Source organism: Symsagittifera roscoffensis, chromosome 3 (assembly GCF_963678635.1).
Source record: "Symsagittifera roscoffensis chromosome 3, txSymRosc1.1, whole genome shotgun sequence".
NCBI classification, from domain to species: domain Eukaryota; kingdom Metazoa; phylum Xenacoelomorpha; order Acoela; family Convolutidae; genus Symsagittifera; species Symsagittifera roscoffensis.
Window position 1 is genome coordinate 29,925,886 of NC_087064.1, and position 20,250 is coordinate 29,946,135.

At 36.0% G+C, this 20,250-nt stretch overlaps 1 protein-coding gene across 1 annotated transcript; it reads left to right on the plus strand.

Moving 5' to 3' along the window:
- The first annotated feature begins 758 nt into the window (after nt 1-758).
- Nucleotides 759-20,091, plus strand: LOC134842018 (uncharacterized). The gene is made up of 10 exons (XM_063858157.1): nt 759-1,795; nt 6,622-7,629; nt 7,981-8,187; nt 8,369-8,476; nt 9,106-9,354; nt 9,646-9,789; nt 10,013-10,891; nt 11,202-11,684; nt 11,815-12,270; nt 19,268-20,091. The coding sequence occupies exons 1-10, from the start codon at nt 904-906 to the stop codon at nt 19,870-19,872; spliced, it is 5,031 nt and encodes a 1,676-aa protein (XP_063714227.1). The 5' UTR covers nt 759-903; the 3' UTR covers nt 19,873-20,091.
- Nucleotides 20,092-20,250: the final 159 nt, after the last annotated feature.

Consider the following 20,250-nt stretch of genomic DNA (forward strand, 5'->3'; position numbering starts at 1 on the left):
AATATAGACTTTTTCGGGTTAACAACTTGTTTAACAGACTTTTTTGTGTCTTGGTTTATAAATATTTCAAATTTTGTAGTGTCTTCTGTACAATTAGCCGGAGGGTAACGAATACGCAGGGGACAGCAAAGGTCGTGGGTTCGAATCTGACCAGGAACTGTTTTTTTTTCAAACTGGAAATCCAGCTTTCCAAAAAAGTGTCGGCCTATAGTTCGTCTGCTTATGTTTTGTCGGCTTAGTTGCCACATCGCATAAATGTTTTTAACGCAATTTTCAATGTAGTTGCTTCAGTGTTTTGAGTTACTCCTGCAATTTTTTTCCCGCTTTTTCGCTCAAAAACTCTGTTCGGCTTAAACTGGTTCGTCTTATGTTTAATCGGCGTAGTGGCCTAATTTGGGTTTTTTTTTCAAAGGAAGCATAAGTTTTATGTTTCATCCCGGATCGCACGAAATGCTTGAATTCTTGGATTAGTTCAAAGTTTTTCATGACAACAGTTTTATTTTCGGTTCTACGGGACATTATTCAAATTTCGTCGGCTCAGTTTCCGCCAGTTTTTTGAATTTTTATTAATTGCATTTGAATGTTTCTGGACGTGTTTTCTGCAAATAGACAAAATATTGAGTTTTTTGGAATTAAGGGCTTTCTTTTCCTGTCTGCTAACTGGCACTGCTAATTTTATGTTGTATCGCAAATGGTGTGAAGCTCCGCTCGCCTCTGTAATAAATTTAAGTTTAATTATCAAAAAAAAATTCAGATTGAAAATGTGCAGTCGCAATTCTTAAACTGGCAAGATAGTCCGGCGGATTTCGAACTCCCACTAAGGGATAATAAGCACGAGGCAAAGTCTCCAAATGAAACCGTAAAGCAAATTAGCTTCATGAGTAGGCAGCATATTTGGGCAATATGATAAATCAAGAGTTCAATATGAGTCAGATGGTTGAGACAGGGAATGATTCGCAACAGGGTGCAATGAGGTGCCAATTTCATTTCATACCACGTTCGTCGAAACGGGGAACTAATTTAGTCATTGATGGTTACATCTACTACAAAAACTCGAAAAGCAAACAAAGTGTTCACTATATGTGCTCATACACAGGATGCAAGGCTCGCATAAATACAGATGCATTGAAGTCATTTCTACAGTTCAACGAAGAAAAACACAACCATGAGCCGAATAATAACTTCGTGAAAGATCAAACATTTCGACAGTTCATTAAAGCATTAATTAGATCAAACCCAAATTGTGGACCGAAGATGATATACGATCATACTAAACGTCATTTATGGCCCAATTTCGAGATGCCGAAGTTTGATAAAATAAGAGGCAGCTTAACTCGATGTCGCACGGGGCAACGAAATCGCGGAATGCAACCAGCTGTAGATTGCAAAATTCCAAACAAAAACAGTGCAATTACAACCTCCGCTAAAATTACAAAAAGTAGCGAAAACGTAGAATCTGGTGCAGAGTCGGACGAGTGTTTGTCGAACGAAAATTCGAGTGATTGCGAGCTGGACTCGTTTCAACCTTCAGAATCGAATAAATCTTTCGTGGAGTCTGCTACTGGCCAAGAGATCACTCCCGAAGTGAAGTGTGATCTATGTGCGAATGGAATCACTTTGATTCCCGAACCTCCTTCTCATTTCGCAGATATTAGACTTCCGGGTAAAGTTCCAGTCAAGAAAGAACCACATGTGTATTCTAGAGGACCTACGATAGTGAACTTCGATCTTGATGCTCTAACTGAGTCGAGCTTATCTGAAAATGGTTTTGAAAAAGATCGCCGAACCACTGAAGGTAATTTTTTTTTTTCGGTAATTTTGCATCCAATGATTTTACATGAAGTATATTTTGAAGACATATATTGGTGACAGATTGAGACGATGCGTGTACTTTTTGAAAAAGCTTCATATCAGAGGGACTATGGAGTAATGTTCGCTTTAAAAAATATATTTTATAGGATTTTTTGTGAAAATCATCATCTCACACCAGGAGCAGATTAAGGGAGGGGGCGTAAGGCAGACGCCCCCCTTCATAGATTCGATCCCATAATCGACCAAAGGTTCCCCTTGTGGTATTATTTTATTAGATTAAGACCATTTGTCCACGAGGGAAATGACCAACATACTAGCTGTACAGCTTATCACGGCGAACCGCTGTTGAGCCCCTGCTTAAGAACTGCATACAATTTTTTTTTTGGGCTGGGTAATGTTGCCTCACCCTCAAGCAACGAGTCCAGATCATCGTGGGCCGCGAACATCTGACCTTTCGATTGAGAGGCGGAGACGTAGCCACGTCACCACCGCTCCCCATTTTATGACATCCATCATCGCCCGACCAACCCTAAAATTTGTCTAAAGCCAATTTATACTAATTTCGAAGGGAGGCGCGCGCCGAAAAAACGCAATTGTTTTGGTCAAAGTTTTCCAAAAAAATTGCCCGAAAACAGCATTTCTGACGTTGATTACGCAAGCAAATCTTGTGTTATAGTATGAAATCTCTTTCTTTTCCAATCTAAGTCGCAAATATAGTTGCGATAAAATAGGTTCATTTTGATCAATAACCAGCTATTAAGTACAGCCAAAGCTAAGGATATTAACACAGACTATTATATTACAAATAGCACTTTAGCTTCAAGGTAGCATGGATCTGTATCGTAGAGGTAGGGAAGGAGACCAGCTACAAAATAAGGGTTTGAACTTGGGCAGGGTCGGATGTTTTTAATGAAATTTTTTGTATACTAGCTATAATGCGTCCGTTCCATAAATTGAGGCATGTTATTTGGTAATTTTTGTTTTCAAATTGACTGGTACTGCTAATGCGTCCTAATTGGCTTGCATCACTTAGCAATTATGTAGACTCATAATTGACATGCGTCACTTGAAAATTTTAACTCTTTCAGTTTTTCCCAGTAGCTTTATTGGTCATGTTTTTGTTATGTATGCAAAGTTCAACTCTTTTACGAGTTCAAATTTTCCGATCATTGGTGCACATCCCCCCATTCGAGAAACTACTAAATCCGCCCCTGCCCCCACGCACCATGTTAAGTACAAAGTGATATAATTAGCATATAGCAAATTATTATATAGATCCTAAAGCATGCCTCACTTCTTTTTAGAGCAATTTCTCGGAAGGATCAAATCTGCGCATACGCGTTAATAGCCCGAAATATATCGCGTTAATTATCCCAAGTTGGCCATCTTTAAACCCTCATAACTTTACGATAAATGATCTTAGGTGAAATATCTTGAGCTCAGGACAGCAATATTTTTCGGTTGATATAGAAAATTCCGTCAAAAATGGCTAGTTAAAAAGTCGAAATTTGTCCGAAGAAAAAAAATACTCCGAGCACAAAAAGTACCCCGAGCTTAATATTCTGTCACTTTCTTCGAAAGACCAAACAATAAATGGAATGTGTGGCGGACGTCACAGGCACATTTTCTCAAATTTTAAGAATATAGGGGCTCCTTGTTGTTTTAAGAAAACGAGAAAATCGTTCTTCACAAACTTACACTCAACTTTTAATAAAATTTTGTCAGCTCACGCTTATACGAGTTCAATTTTCCCGATCATCGGTACACATATTAGTTCAATTTATGTATTCCGTTTTTTGACAGTTTTGCACATAAACCAGCTTTCAAGTACAAGCGAGGTGGCTGGGGATAATGTCAAGGCTTCTTCAAGTATTGTTTTCATTTTCGAAAGGAGTAAAATAAAATTTATACTCTGTCGTGTTTCTTCAGAACAATTTCGGAGATTAAAATAATAGTTATCAGCAGAAAAATTTAACACTGCAGTGAAGATATTGACTCCCTTAAAAGATCCAAGAACTTGAATTTAAGCAAACAAGACTGCTCGTATCAGGGCAATGCTCACGATGTTCCGACTGCCCTTTAATTGGTCTCGAATAGTTTGTTAAGTTAAAGATTTGCAAAACTGTGAATTTTAGGCTGATAATATCAAAAAGAATAATGTATAAGGCTGATAATATAAAAGTCTCACAGTTTGAGTCGTCTATGGAGTTAATAAAACCAATTAGCTGCCTTAGTTCACTTTCGACCGATTTTGTAGTGCGGGATAGTAAATGTAGTGCGGGATAGTTTTAGACATACTCGTGGTAGGCCGCTATAGTGGTGTGCTTACTCGGCTGGCCTCATGCAGATCAAGAGAGTTTTGTGAAAGTAGTCTGAATAAAAAAACAACCCCGAGCAGATATATTCCTCTTTTTCGTCGAAAGTAGGATCAAAAAATATTTTGGCAATTGGAAAAGGAACATACTACAGAGCACCAAATTTCCTGTATTTGTTCCGTCTACTGAAGAAAGTGACGCAATTGAAGAAAGTGTTCAATTTTTATCTTTTTGAAATTGACATTTTCTATGATATTTAACTGAGAAAAAAAAGAGTCTGATACTTTTAAAATAATTACGCTGGATTAAACGATTGATGAGAGTAAATGATATACATGCGGGCTTATCAAATTGAAAATGAAACTAAGTTAAACAAGATCATCATTTTTGGACTGAGTGATTTTGCAACTGAAAAACTAAGTTAAAGAAGAATCTCATTTATTCATTCATAGTTTCAGAAGTTTTTTTTGTTCAAATATGGAAAGTGCAGTTGTATGCTGTTGGACATATTAAGAATTTGTTTCTGAGTTAAAAATACGAAGATCTGAAACACAATAATTTTGGATATTTGAACATTTTGTTTTAAAACGGACCTTAAGTTGAAATTTTCTTCATCTTTCAATTTTAAAAGTAAAAAGCGTTATTGTTACGGTTGCATTCATTTTGCTATCTGATGTATTTTATAAATTAGCAATTTTCATGTTCATTAATATGTTTGAAGCACCGGATACTCGCAAGTCAGATTTAATGCCCCAGCATTGATTTTAGTAGCGTCTTCTCTTTCTGCTTATGCTGTTTTGTCTTTACAATCTTCTTGACTTGTTTTTTTTTCTAAATCTTCATTTTTCGTACCTCGCGTGGCAAGCGGGTAATTTTTCCGAGTACGTCACATCGGTGTCTTTTCAGATCAGGGAGTCCATAGTATCTTGGAGAAGCTATAGGTTTCTCCAATCCATTGATAGAGTAAAACATCGTTATTAGAACCTACAAATATGTTTTTGAACAAATATTACAGTTACTACTTCTGAGGACATTTTGATTAAAATTTTTATTCAAAACCAGCTTAACTGCAGACAAAAATTTCGAACCAAATATCTAGATCAAAGTTCAAAGACGGTTCGATCAATTCGATGATTTGAATTGATAAGTTCCCTTGTATTTACTAGTCTGGCTTCCTTTTGAACCAAAAACATAACAAAACGACTGGTGTTTAAATGACCTTGATTTGCTTCGCTCTTCTGGGTTTTTTTAAATTAACTTTTATGACCTTACATTCCTCTGCCCTTGCATTCCTCTCATGGCAGTATCAAGGGACAGACATTTCGAGGTCCAATACTTCGAGGCCAAAGAAATTAGAGTTCGAAGCTAAGCTATTTTTGATAGGCAGCTGAAGAAATAATTAAACACGCAGTAAATAACGCAGCAAACATGGATTATTTTTGAGAATTACCATAACTCCTTGTTCCTTACCCGAAAATTTTTTGTTAACGGGACCAAAATAAATGAATCACTTTTTGAATTAAGGTATCTGCTTTCGATAAAAACTGTCTTGGTGAAAACAACAAGCAAAAAACTTTTTTTTTCAAATAACAGTAAGGCAAGTTTTGGGCCGTATAACAGAAATGAAAATTCGCAGACTTATCGAAAGCTCCCCCCCCCCCCCCATTAACAGTAGAACATAAGAGACACCATTCATAGAAGCACCGAACAACTAGTGGAATACAGCATGAAACATTGGAAAGCGCTTAAGTAAATTCTAACATACCCCTCCCCCATCAAACAATAAAACAGACGCAGAAACACCGAGTAAAGTAGCCCAGTACTTTGAACCCCTTCAATATACCGATTCAACAACACATTGGTATCACGTAATTGTTAAACCTCACACCTCACCTCGCGTTTAAACTGGACACCATTTAGCCTAGGCTTAAATTGGTTCGCTATTCGTAAAATGGAGAATCGAAAGATTTTCTTAAGCGTTGCAATATATGATATAGCTCAAAAATGCAAAATTTCGTTCGTTTAACCTGCTTAAATAATAGGTTGAAAAGCGTTAACATGGCAAGATAGTGAAGTCCGCATTTAGATACAAGTTTTTTACCTGTGATGATTTTTGGTGAAGTTCTGGAGGATTAAAAAACCAATGTAGCAAAGTTGTTGGACAAAACAAATTTTTAATCTTAAGGGGTAAAATTTTGGGTCCGAATTTTACAAAATAAATTTCGCCATTTTAATTCAGTTTATAACCAACGCCACTTTTGGTTTCGTCTGTTTTTGTCTTTTGTCGACCCTGAGAAAAACGGGTTTTAAGTTTCCAATTCTGTTCGTTTTGTCCGGGTAATTTAAATCAGCACAGTTTTTTGGTGGTTTATGCGAAAGTTCAACATTGCTACAAAACTTTTCGCGCGTCTACTGGAAAACAATCTTAAATTCGCCCCTGCATCATTTTGACATGATGCAGTGTAGAGGATGTTAGACGAATAAAACTTTTCAGGCGAGATTTCCCTGGACCCAAAGTCAAATCATGTGTCACCCTGCATTACCTTTCTGGACCAGTTCGATCGAATTAATGGACAGCAGAAACTGATGACGTCACCTCCGAATGTTGCACGCTCTGCGGATCCCGATTGGGAGAAAGACTCGAAGATGCTCATGGAATGCGGTGCAGTTATGCAAACATACCAATGTGTTCCCTCTAGAAGAAGTCAAGGAACCAATTTGGTCATAAACGGCTACTGCTTCAAATCAAACTCTAAAAGTGTGAACCAACACTACTTTAGATGTTGCAAGGGGAACTGCAAAAGCCGATTGATAACAGACAAGGACCGTAAGTACATCAAATACGTCGAGGATAAGCATAACCATGAACCGGAGCATGACTATGTTCGAGAGCAATACTATCGCGAGTACTTGGCTTGTTTGGTCAAATTGAACCCAGACTTGCACTTGAGAAGTATATACAATCATGGGTTGCAACACGCACAACCTGGAATGAAAATGGCACCTTACAGGCGAATGCAGCGGTTTTTGAAAGCGTGTGTTCAAAGATGGAAATGCGTAAATGGTCTTGGCAATACTAAAGTAAAAAGTAAAGAAGCTGACAGTTCAAATGGTATAATGGCTGATGGGCAAAATTTCAATGGTAATGAATCAGATGCAAGTTTAAGTGACGATGAAACAAATGGCGCCAACAGTGACGAAGATCAAATTGATGAAGCAACTCTGGCCGACGATACTGAACAAAAGTTGAAACCTAAGATACATTGTGATTTATGTCAAAAGGGCGTGCAGATTTTGCCAGACCCACCGAGGTATAAAATAATGAACCTTATGCTAACGAAGCCAAAGCGTGTACAGCCCGTCGGCGACAAAGACGAAGAAGTGTTTTCAAACTTGATACAACGGGCATTACAAAATGTTGATGGGCAAAGTTGTTCTTTTCCAGAAATCATAGATGGTATTAAGGGTCAGAGTAAGGTCACCGATGCTGTCCAAATACAAGGTAAGGATTGAAACATTACTTTTCTGTTGTAATACTTTTAATAGTTGAAAAGTTGTTAGCTTCTTCAAAACATTGTGGCTTATGATCTATAATATACAATCTTGTAAAAAAACATGAGGTGATTTTTGTACTTGTCTTGGTTTGAGATATACTTTTTGTTGATGCATGTTGGTTTTTTGGTAAATTGTGGTTAATGATCTAAAAAGTAATATTGAAAAACAAACAGGTTAGTTTTGTATCGATGTTGGTTTGACTTACAGTTTCTGATAAAATTAGTGAAAATAGATAAAGTGTTAATTTTTAATTCTCCCTGGCGTTATTGCTCAGCTTTGTTCATACTTGACGTTTTAGATAAGCCAGAATCAAATGAGGACTTGGCAGTTCCTTCTGTGACATTCCTGGATCCACTCCAACAACCGAAAGTACATGACTCTAATCACAAGACTACAGAAGGGTTCTGGAACGGTAAAACAGAACCCATAACAATAAAGGAAGAACCTATGGACTGTAGTGATATGCTAGCTGAGAATCACCCGTTCAGTTTTGATGGCAATAAGGGTAAAGAACAGTAAATGATTTAAAAGTTGATAATTTTTATCAACGAAGAGAAAATTATTTGAATGGCCGTGTATTGTAGAAGTTTGGCACTGAAATTGATCCTGTATTTCGAAAATTATTACTTTCGAAACTAGTATGTACCTTTAATTGGTCCTTTAATTTGATCAATGGTGCTTTTTAGAAGACGAGGCCGAAAGTGAGGGCCCGATAGCTTCCACGGAGGAGAAACAAAAACGCATTCTCAAGTACATGCGAGAATGCTCCAAGAAGCGTCGAAACGTGCAGCCAGGTATTTTTTGACAAGAACCTAACAAAGAAAAGTTGTAAGATGCAGCAGGGTTGGATCAAGGGGTTTTGGAGGGGAGTGGCGCATTTTAATTTTTTTTGTCAATTTTGTCAATTTGTCCAGTTTTGAGTGAATTGATTTAGCGAGTGTGAATAATCCAGCCGAAATACAAACGAGCAGAAAATGAGCAAGGCTAATAAACCAGACAAAAGTTGCCTCATTGGTATTCAAATTTGCATTTTTTTGTAACATCTACATGGTAACTGATTTATTCTTCGGCAGTTTGATGTATCATCATTTTTTCGCGGTAAGACTGAACCTAAAAAGTCTTTTGTTTCTGCCTCAACAAATGTTGGTATTTTTTACATGTGTTTTTCACATAGTGACTTCAGAAATAATTTAATTTAATCGTGAGAAAATATGTGTCGTATCATATTTCCAAAGGAATATGATTCTTCATTCAAATTCATGTTCATTGAGAGTCAATATAAGATACTTTGATTGTAAAAGTTAAGAAAAATCACGAGTAAGTAAAAGGGAGAAATCAAAACTAAAAGTTAGCATTCTAATTTCTTAAACGGTATTCAAGCGGTATGTTGGCTGGATTGAGGTATAACTAAGATTTTTTTCAGTAACTACGAGAACAGTTCCCGTTCCGGTTGCTCCAGCTCCAGCATATCCACATCAAACGACAGCATACACTGCGTCAAATGTACCGAGGTTCCTCCCGCCTCAATCTCAAACTGTGCAAATCCAGGTCGGTCAGCAGACGCAACCGAGAATTGTTCAGCCAGCTATGACTCAGCCTAGGAAAAGAGGGAGACCGCGTAATGATTGCAGCACTACACGAGGGGATGGGATAACAAGGAAGCCATATCCAGGTAACATAAGCGTGTACAGGAATTTAAAGAGGCCGCTTTTCGAGAAAAAAATGTCATGGACCTTTTTTTAACTCGACCAATTTGATCTTCCGACCCGCCGCTCCTAAAACCCTAAAAAGACACTGATTTTCCACAATCAGTTCCCCCCATCGGCACGCTACTGTCAAGTAAGCAAAGGAAGTTAGTTTTCAGTCGTAACTAGCATAGGCAGCTTAAGCAGCATCTGTGATTTAAGCGCCCAATTGCTTAAATTACATGTTAACTTGACGCAGTCATATTTTTCTGTTTAAGCGTTGTGTCCCTCTAACGTCATTCGACCGCCGACTGTCCCTAAACCGGCGCCTTTGTTTGTGAATATTCTACCAGATGGCACAATTTGCGACGCAAACATCAAGCTTATTTCTCTTGCCGCTCCTAGAGCTCAAGCGAACTCAAGTTAGTAGCTCTTGTTGGATGCAATGATGCATTTTTTAATGATAGTTTTTTATTGCATGGAAAACGGAACCTCTCCTCTTCTGTCGAAATGTCAAAAAAAAACACTCATACTGCAATATCATCATTGTCATCATGATTTACAATATCATCCAATGTCAACATATTTTTTTTGATGCTCGACTCGAATGAAAAACCCACTGCTTCTAAGTCATACATGTTTCAGATCAGTTTACCCCTACACACGCAGTGATCCCCTTATCCCAGGTAGCTACCACGCTCCCTGGATTGCTGCCGAAAGCACAACAAGATCTTAACATACCTCAGCCGAGGCCGGTGAAAGTTCTTCGACCTTCCCCTCCGACCACATTCAATATTTCTCAAAATATGAACCGGAACATTTATTCCATTCCGCGAAGCAATTCCCAGTCGGATACTAATCGCAATTCAGTGCAGAACTTAAATGGACAGAATTTGAGCTACTCATCTTTTCCGAACCTCGTCAATCCAAATTTTTTTCTCAATCCAAGTAGTGTTTCAACTTCTACTGTGGCTCGCACAGTTATTCCAAAACCAAACGAGTTTCATGTAGCTTTTTCTCAGAAAAATTTAGCTGCAAATGGCAATAGTTTTCAAACGGTTGGTGGTTCCAACCAGTTTTATGTCCGCAACATTAATGATGCCCGGGCTGTCCAAACTATAATTCCCAATGTGAATTTTGCAGTCAAAGAAAACATAATTCAGGCTAACAGTGGAAATTTCATTGAGATTTCCAGTCGAAATTTGCGTCCAAATTTGAATTACAATATTGCGTGTCGCTCATCGCCTGAAGGTTTTGTTCCGAAGATGAGTTCAAGTTTCAGTCTTAAATCAAATAATTGCTTTTCTACCAATTTTGAGTCGCTGTCGTCGCCCGAAGAATTTATTCCCAATACTAGTGGTTATTTGATTCCCAAACCTCCCAGCAGATTTTCGAACGATGTTCAGAGGATGTTGAATGGAGGAGACAAAAGTAGTTTGTCTCGACCGCCAACTTCTGGTTTGGTTCCCTTGAAACCAATGAGCTCGTATGAATCACTTCGCAGAAAAGTCATGGCTCAAATGGGTAAATATAGTTGCTGTCATTTCTCCTGTGCTGTGCCGGTAAACGCAAAAGTAAATAGATGAAGTATAAGTTTCTACAAGAGTATATATGGTAGAAATCAATAAGTAAAAAATAATAATAATCATAATAAAGCATTTTTGAAGAAGGGAGGTAACTAGAGCAGCTGATTTGTTCGTGATCTGCCCAAAAAAATTGAAAAGTAACTTGCCCATACTAATCAAAAATTGCCTGTTCTTTGGTTTACTTCAATTTTAGGGCACTTTTTACCAATCATGTTTAAAAATTGATTGTTTTGGCGCTTCTGTTTCAGCTGCATCGTCTTTTCGAAGGAAAACTATGCCAGCCTTCCGTTTAACCGAATCTCAAAGAACGGGCTACTCCAATCTCGAAATTGAGGGATATCGGTTCAAGAGGTCACGCAAAACACCCACCAAAGTGTACATGTTGTGTGTCGAGAAAATGTGCAACTCAACAGTAACTATGGACGCAGGCTTAACTAGGATTATAAATCCCCCTAAATTACACAACCATCCACCAGTTGAAGATAAAATCAAGTCGGCCCAAATAAAGCAGAAAATTTTTGCAGCTATCGAAAAAGAGCCGAAGCGTAAATGGACAGATGTGTACAAGGATGTTAAAGAGATGATTCCAAAAGAAGATCACGAGTATGTACCGAAGTTAGTCGACCTCAGAAGGATGATTTTCTACCGTCACAGAAAACTAAAACGACCGCCTGTGAGAAAATTGACAATTGTAGACAAAATTGCAATGAAATTGCACAAGAGGTCAAAAGGTAAACAGAGTTGATTTCATTGCTTCATTTAGTCATTTTTGAAAAAAAAAACTTTTATTTAGCTCTTCTAACTGAAATTGTTTGTTTTTCCTTGCTTATACTTTTTCAAATTGTTCATTGATTTTTTCAGAAGCCGATAAGAAAAGGAGAATCGAAGCTACGACATTCCGTTTCGTACAGTCAGAGAGATCTGCGGCTCTCACTCTAGAGGCAGACGGCTACTCATTTAAACGCAGTAAACTCAGACTCAATAGAGTATTCTACACTTGCTCTAAGAGAGGCTGCAACTCTACCATCACTCTCGATGGCACTTTGACCGAAGTCATTAACCCACCTAAAGAGCACAACCACCCGTCCGTTAAAAGAGAGATTAGAAGATTTGAAATAAAGCAGAAAATGCTGCAAGCATTCGCAGCAGAACCATCAAGAACATATGAGAGTATTTATGATGAGATTGTGAAGGGTTTGCATCTGGAGGAAGTAGGACATTTTGTACCCGAGTTGAAGAAAATAAAACGAGTGTATAAGTCTTTATATCGTAGACATCAAAGACCTGCTACACCGAAAATGTTGGAAGCTGAGAAAGGTAATTGTAATAAGAATTTTTTAATAAATAAAAGTCGCAGAGCAACTGATATACAAAAAATATTTATTTCAAAGCGCCCTAACAAGTTATATTTTTTATAATCTGCGAGGTAATTACGTTTATTTAATTTCATCTGTGTGCATGGTTGCTCAAACTCAATCAATTGGCGAAAGTAAGAAATGTTTGAAAAATCTCTTTTTTGGATTACTTTTTACTTTTTTGTTAAGAGTAATGAACGTAGTGAAGACTTTTATATAGGTCTTGCCGATTTTTTTTGTTTTTTCTTCGAAAAAATCGAAAGCGGAAAGATTGCAAAATAACGTGGTCGATTTCTAGTTATGAAAGTAGAATTCAGTTTTTAGAGTTCTGAGTGGAATAAAATAATTTACTCATAATAATAATTTCTTGCATCAATTGAATTTTTTCTATCTATCTTCTATCTATCTATTATTTAATTGGCGTTTCACGTGACACATGTTTAAGAAGTCCCTATGTTGACGTGTTTAAGTAGTCCCTATTTTTGCATGTTTAAGTTTTGTTCAACGTATTATTTTTTGCATATTTAACGAAAATGTTTTTGCACGGTTAAGCTATACCGTAGGTTAACATGCTTAAGAAATTTCATTTGGCTCATGTTTAAGTCTGTTGGTCTGTTAAAAGGCCAAAAAATTGCAAGATTTGAAAATTTTATATATACATACGTTCTATACATTCCTATATAGTGGTGCTGTGAAGTCCATTTAACGGGTTGGAAATCTGGCGTTCAAGTATGACTGCTCAAATTCTTTTGGTTTTCGAGAAATTGCGTTTTTTGTGATTTTTTCATTTTTTTTAAAAATCTCATATAAAAAAAATTAACTGAACATCAATTTCTCAACCCTATAGTGGGATGCTATCAGGGTAAAATCAGGGGTGGCAAATCTGGAGTCCCGGTATGACTGCTCAAATCCTTTTGGTTTTCGAGAAATTGCGTTTTCTATGATTTTTCTCATTTTTTTGATCGAAAAACAGATGTAAAAAAATAACCGAACTTCAATTTCTACACTCTATCGTGGGATGCTATCAGGGTAAAATCAGGGGTGGCAAATCTGGAGTCCCGGTATGACTGCTCAAATCCTTTGGTTTTCGAGAAATTGCGTTTTCTATGATTTTTTTCATTTTTTTGATCAAAAAACAGATATAGAAAAAATTAACCGAACATCAATTTCACAACTCTATCGTGGGGTGCTGTCAGAGTACATTCAGGGTTTGCAAATCTGGAGTCTAAGTATGGCTGCTCAAATCCTTTTGGTTCTCGAGAAATGTTTTTTTATGATTTTTTTTTATTATGATTTTTTTTCAAAAATCTTAGGTATTAAAAAAATTAATCGAACTTCAATTTCTCAACCTTATAGTGGGGTGCTGTCAGGGTACAATCAGGGGTTGCAAATCTGTCGTCCAAGTGTGACTGCTCAAATTCTTTTGGTTTTCGAGAAATTGCGTTTTTTGTGATTTTTTCATTTTTTTGTTCAAATAACTTGGATATAAAAAAAATTAAACGAACTTCAATTTCTCAACATTATATTGGAATGCTGTCAGGGTAGCAAATCCGGAGTCTGCAAATCTGGAGTCCAAGTATGACTGCTCAAATCCTTTTGGTTTTTGAGATATGGCGTTTTTTATGATTTTTTCATAACTTTTGTCAAAAAAATTTAGATAAAAATTAGATACAAAAAAGCTAACCGAACTTGAATTTCTCAACTCTATAGGGGGTTGCTGTCAGGCTTTTTTCAGGAGTTGCAAATCTGACGTTCAATTTTGACTGCTCAAATTTTTTGGTTTTCGAGAAATTGCGTTTTTTTGTGATTTTTTAGTTTTTTTTCCAAAAAACTTAGATATTAAAAAACTAGCCGAACTTGAATTTCCCCCACCCTATAGTGGGGTGCTATCTGGGTACATTCAGGGTCTGCAAATCTGGCGTCCAAATATGACTGCTCAAATCATTATGGTTTCCGAGAAATTGCGTTTTTTATGATTTTTTCATTTTTTTTTTTAAAATTAGATGTAAAAAAAATTAACCGAACTTCAATTTCTCAACTTTAAGTGGGGTGCTGTCAGAGTCCAATCAGGGGTTGCAAATCTGGAGTCCCGGTATGACTGCTCAAATCCTTTTGGTAATCGAGAAATAGCGTTTTCATTGATTTTTTCATTTTTTTGTTCAAAAAACTTAGATATAAATTTTTTTTAACGAACTTCAATTTCTCAACACTATAGTGGAATGCTGTCAGGGTACAGTTAGAGGTTGCAAATCTGGAGTCCAAGTATGACTGCTCAAATCCTTTTGGTTCTCGAGATATGGCGTTTTTTATGATTTTTTCATTTTTTTTTTAAATTAGATGTATAAAAACTTAACCGAACTTCAATTTCTCAACTTTAAGTGGGGTGCTGTCAGAGTCCAATCAGGGGTTGCAAATCTGGAGTCCCGGTATGACTGCTGAAATCCTTTTGGTTATCGAGAAATAGCGTTTTCATTGATTTTTTAATTTTTTGTTTTTAAAATTAGATGTATAAAAACTTAACCGAACTTCAATTTCTCAACACTATAGTGGAGTGCTGTCAGAGTCCAATCAGGGTTTGCAAATCTGGAGTCTAAGTATGGCTGCTCAAATCCTTTTGGTTCTCGAGAAATGTTTTTTTTATGATTTTTTTTATGATTATTTTTTTTCAAAAATCTTAGGTATTAAAAAAATTAACCGAACTTCAATTTCTCACCTTATAGTGGGGTGCTGTCAGGGTACAATCAGGGGTTGCAAATCTGTCGTCCAAGTGTGACTGCTCAAATTCGTTTGGTTTTCGAGAAATTGCGTTTGTGTGATTTTTTTTAAATTTTTTTTTTAAATCTTATAAAAAAAAATTAACCGAATTTCAATTTCTCAACCTCATAGTGGGATACTGTCAGGGTAAAATCAGGGGTGGCAAATCTGGAGTCCCGGTATGACTGCTCAAATCCTTTTTGTTTTCGAGAAATTGCGTTTTCTATGATTTTTTTCATTTTTTTGATCAAAAAACAGATTTAAAAAAAATAACCGAATTTCAATTTCTCAACTCTACCGTGGGGTGCTGTCAGAGTACATTCAGGGTTTGCAAATCTGGAGTCTAACTATGGCTGCTCAAATCCTTTTGGTTCTCGAGAAATGGTGTTTTTATAAAATTTTTTTAGTTTTTTTTTCTCAAAAATCTTAGATAATAAAAAAATTAACCGAACTTCAATTTCTCAACCTTATAGTGGGGTGCTGTCAGGGTACAATCAGGGATTGCAAATCTGGAGTCACGGTATGACTGCTCAATTCCTTTTGGTTTTCGAGAAATAGCGTTTTCATTGATTTTTTCATTTTTTTGTTCAAATAACTTGGATATAAAAAAAATTAAACGAACTTCATTTTCTCAACATTATATTGGAATGCTGTCAGGGTAGCAAATCCGGAATCTGCAAATCTGGAGTCCAATTATGACTGCTGAAATCCTTTTGGTTATCGAGAAATAGCGTTTTCATTGATTTTTTCATTTTTTGTTTTTAAAATTAGATGTACAAAAATTTAACCGAACTTCAATTTCTCAACACTATAGTGGAGTGCTGTCAGAGTCCAATCAGGGTTTGCAAATCTGGAGTCTAAGTATGGCTGCTCAAATCCTTTTGGTTCTCGAGAAATGTTTTTTTTATGATTTTTTTTATGATTATTTTTTTTCAAAAATCTTAGGTATTAAAAAAATTAACCGAACTTCAATTTCTCATCTTATGGTGGGGTGCTGTCAGGGTACAATCAGGGGTTGCAAATCTGTCGTCCAAGTGTGACTGCTCAAATTCGTTTGGTTTTCGAGAAATTGCGTTTTTTGTGATTTTTTTTTTATTTTTTTTAAAATCTTATAAAAAAAAATTAACCGAATTTCAATTTCTCAACCTCATAGTGGGATACTGTCAGGGTAAAATCAGGGGTGGCAAATCTGGAGTCCCGGTATGACTGCTCAAATCCTTTTTGTTTTCGAGAAATTGCGTTTTCTATGATTTTTTTCATTTTTTTGATCAAAAAACAGATAAAAAAAATAACCGAATTTCAATTTCTCAACTCTACCGTGGGGTGCTGTCAGAGTACATTCAGGGTTTGCAAATCTGGAGTCTAACTATGGCTGCTCAAATCCTTTTGGTTCTCGAGAAATGGTGTTTTTATAAAAAATTTTTAGTTTTTTTTTTCTCAAAAATCTTAGATAATAAAAAAATTAACCGAACTTCAATTTCTCAACCTTATAGTGGGGTGCTGTCAGGGTACAATCAGGGATTGCAAATCTGGAGTCACGGTATGACTGCTCAATTCCTTTTGGTTTTCGAGAAATAGCGTTTTCATTGATTTTTTCATTTTTTTGTTCAAATAACTTGGATATAAAAAAAATTAAACGAACTTCATTTTCTCAACATTATATTGGAATGCTGTCAGGGTAGCGAATCCGGAATCTACAAATATGGAGTCCAATTATGACTGCTCAAATCCTTTTGGTTTTCGAGAAATTGCGTTTTTGAAGATTTTTTCATTTTTTTTTTTTGAAAAAAATTTGGATGTAAAAAAATTAACCGAACTTCAATTTCTCAACTTTAAGTGGGGTGCTCTCAGAGTCCAATCAGGGGTTGCAAATCTGGAGTCCCGGTATGACTGCTCAAATCCTTTTGGTAATCGAGAAATAGCGTTTTCATTGATTTTTTCATTTTTTTGTTCAAAAAACTTAGATATAAAATTTTTTTAACGAACTTCAATTTCTCAACACTATAGTGGAGTGCTGTCAGGGTACAGTTAGAGGTTGCAAATCTGGAGTCCAAGTATGACTGCTCAAATCCTTTTGGTTCTCGAGATATGGCGTTTTTTATGATTTTTTCATTTTTTTTTTTAAATTAGATGTATAAAAACTTAACCGAACTTCAATTTCTCAACACTATAGTGGAGTGCTGTCAGGGTACAGTCAGAGGTTGCAAATCTAGCGTCCAAGTATGACTGCTCAAATCCTTTTGGTTTTCGAGAAATTGCGTTTTTGAAGATTTTTTCATTTTTTTTTTTTTTGAAAAAAAATTGGATGTAAAAAAATTAACCGAACTTCAATATCTCAACCTTATAGTGGGGTGCTGTCAGGGTACATTCAGGAGTTGCAAATCTGTAGTCCAAAGATAACTGCTCAATTTGATTTATCAATCGAGCCAAATTGACATTTATTTGAGGTACATCGACGAGCTTTAAAACAATTCACGCCTGAATATAAAGTTTCTCCACTTGGTATCAATACTCATCCTCCTCTTGTATCAATCTTTGGCGAGTTAGATGATCTACCAACAGCTTCTACGGTATCGGGTTTTTTCGACAGTCGTATTTTTCTGGATGAAAATCATCTTTCTATCCTCTATTTTATTTAATTCAAAGATGTCTTTATGTTGAAGAAAGAATGTGACGGAATCAGTTGCAATTTTTCTACCATCAAAGTTTTTTTTACATAGTATCTGAAGTGTATTGATGCCTAGAGGTATAAATTTTATCTAGAAATATCTTTCAAGTTATAGGGGTTTGGAAACTGCCTTTTATTAATGAAGAATTCCAGTTTTTTTTTTTCAGTTTGCGTTGATTTTTCCAGTTTTCTTTCAATGCATAATGTAGGTGGTGAATGAATACGACTCCGAAATTATTAGATATTGAATTGAGACTAGCTTTTTGACCAAATCCAGCGCTACAAAAACTTGAAAATATCAGTACAATTTTGACAATGAATCTGCTGGAAATGTAAGAAATAGGTCAGTAGTTTCTGTCATTTTATAAGTGGGAAATGTGAATATTATGTTTTGCTGTGATACCAGCGATCTTGTTTAAGCAAGGCGTCATTTTTCAAATAGTGGTCTTTTATTGATTTCTTTCAGAGCCAATTGTCTTGGAATCGGAAACTAGGTTTTTTTCCCAGAAACAATTTGTACAAATCTATAAGAAGTTGAATTTGCGTAATTGTTGAACCTTATTATTTTCTCGGCAACTTCCCACTTGGTCTTGTGGTTGGGGTTCGATTCTCGGGCGGAACATTTTTTCCAGGAAGTATGAAATTGATTTTTTTTCCGGGAAAAATTGAATTTTTGGACTATCGTTCATCTGTATATTATGTGGCCTAATTTTCAAAGCATGGATTTTTACTTATTTAAAAATTTTCATTTTCTTGATATTCAATTTATGTACTCAATTTTCAAAATTTTTTTTGTTTCAACCTTTTGATCAGGGGTGGATTTAGTACTATTTTGAGATTTCCATATTGGGTGACGGACCTTAAAAGTTTTTTTAAGGTGCCTTGGGCGCCAATTCATACTAATTTTGAGGGTGGAGCGCGCGCCGAAAAATGCGGTTTGGTCAAAATTTTACAAAAAATGATTAAAAACGCCTTTTTCGGCTTTTTTTCCAAATTTTGTCTGCAGAGCAGATAATTTGACCAAAAAAGAATCTTTTCACTGCTTTCGGAGATCGCGGAAAATAATTTGGTTGATCTAAAAACTGGTCGACAAAATTTTCGAAAATGTTATGAAAATCGGCCCCCATCGAAAAAAATCCTAGATTTACCCCTGCTTTTGATTATAATGGTTTCGGCCTATGTTTTAATTGCACAGTCAATTTTTGTGGTGTCGTTTGAAGGGGAAATTTTTAAGAAATAACTCAGATTGGAAGTGGTATAACAGTTTGAATTTTAAAAACTTAATCGCTTGAAATTTTTTCTAACAAAATTTTAGTATGGCGTTTATTTGTTTCCTTCTTAGTGCGCATCTACTCAAATATTATCGGGGCAGTAAATTATACTAGAGGGTTATTTAATTCTGATGGTTGTGTTTCTCGACTTTCTGAAATTGATTTTTTCGTGGTTTCAAAAAAAAGTTTTTTTTTTAAATTTCTTTTGACTTGGTAATTTAGTAATTTCAGTAAATAAGTAGATGGCTAATATCTTTCCTGTTTAGTTGAAGAGAAACCGTACATTCCAACAGTTTTCCGGCTGGTTCAATCTCAAAGGACAGGATATACGAACTTAGAAATCGATGGGTTCCGATACAAGCGCAACCGTAACTCAGGCAAGAAACTCCATTACCAGTGCGTGGAAAAAAATTGCAGAGCCACTGTCACTGTTGATGCAAGTATCACAACTATTATACACCCACCGAAAGTTCATTGTCATCCTCCAGTTGACCTGGAAATAAAGAGAGCAGAAATTAAGCAGAGAATTTTCAAACTAGCTGAAAATGAACCTCACCGAACTACGAGAGAAATCATTGACGAAGTTTCCCAGTCGCTGAATGAGGAGGACAAGCATCTGCTGCCGAAACCAGAAGAAGTGCGGAAAAGTGTGGCGTTTCGTCGTAAAAGAGCGTTGCAGAGTTTGAATGACGTTGACCCGAACGAAGATTTGGAAAAAAGTTTGAATCTTGAGTCAGAAGAAAGCAATGCAGTCGAAATTACCCATGAAAAGGAAAAAGAAATTGCAGGTGTTTCAGAAATTGGCGAACAAGTTTTGTGTAGCAGTCGCGACGAACACACAGAAATTGATAGTTTACACGAAGAAGATTAAAAAAACAGCTCAACTCCAGAGCCCACTCTAGATTGAATTTTGTGCAGCCACTGACCATGACACAAAAAAACGTTCTTTTAGCCAGTGAATGGATATTCGATTTATAGGTTTAAATTGGCTCGATGCAGCTGTTTTTGTAGTTGAGTAGTAAAGCAAAAACTGAAACAAAAACTTTTCGAATCTATCGTGTATTTTAAATTATTGACTTTTTATGTCATCACTAGAAATAATGATATTTAATTTTAAAAAAATTATTGGTTCTATTTATTTAGAAGTAAAGAGAGCGGCTTTTAATCTGGACAGTAGGGTGCTGATCAATTTGAGTTTGGAGAAAATGTTTGACTTCATTTCAAGAATTTTTGTCAACTATTTTATTTT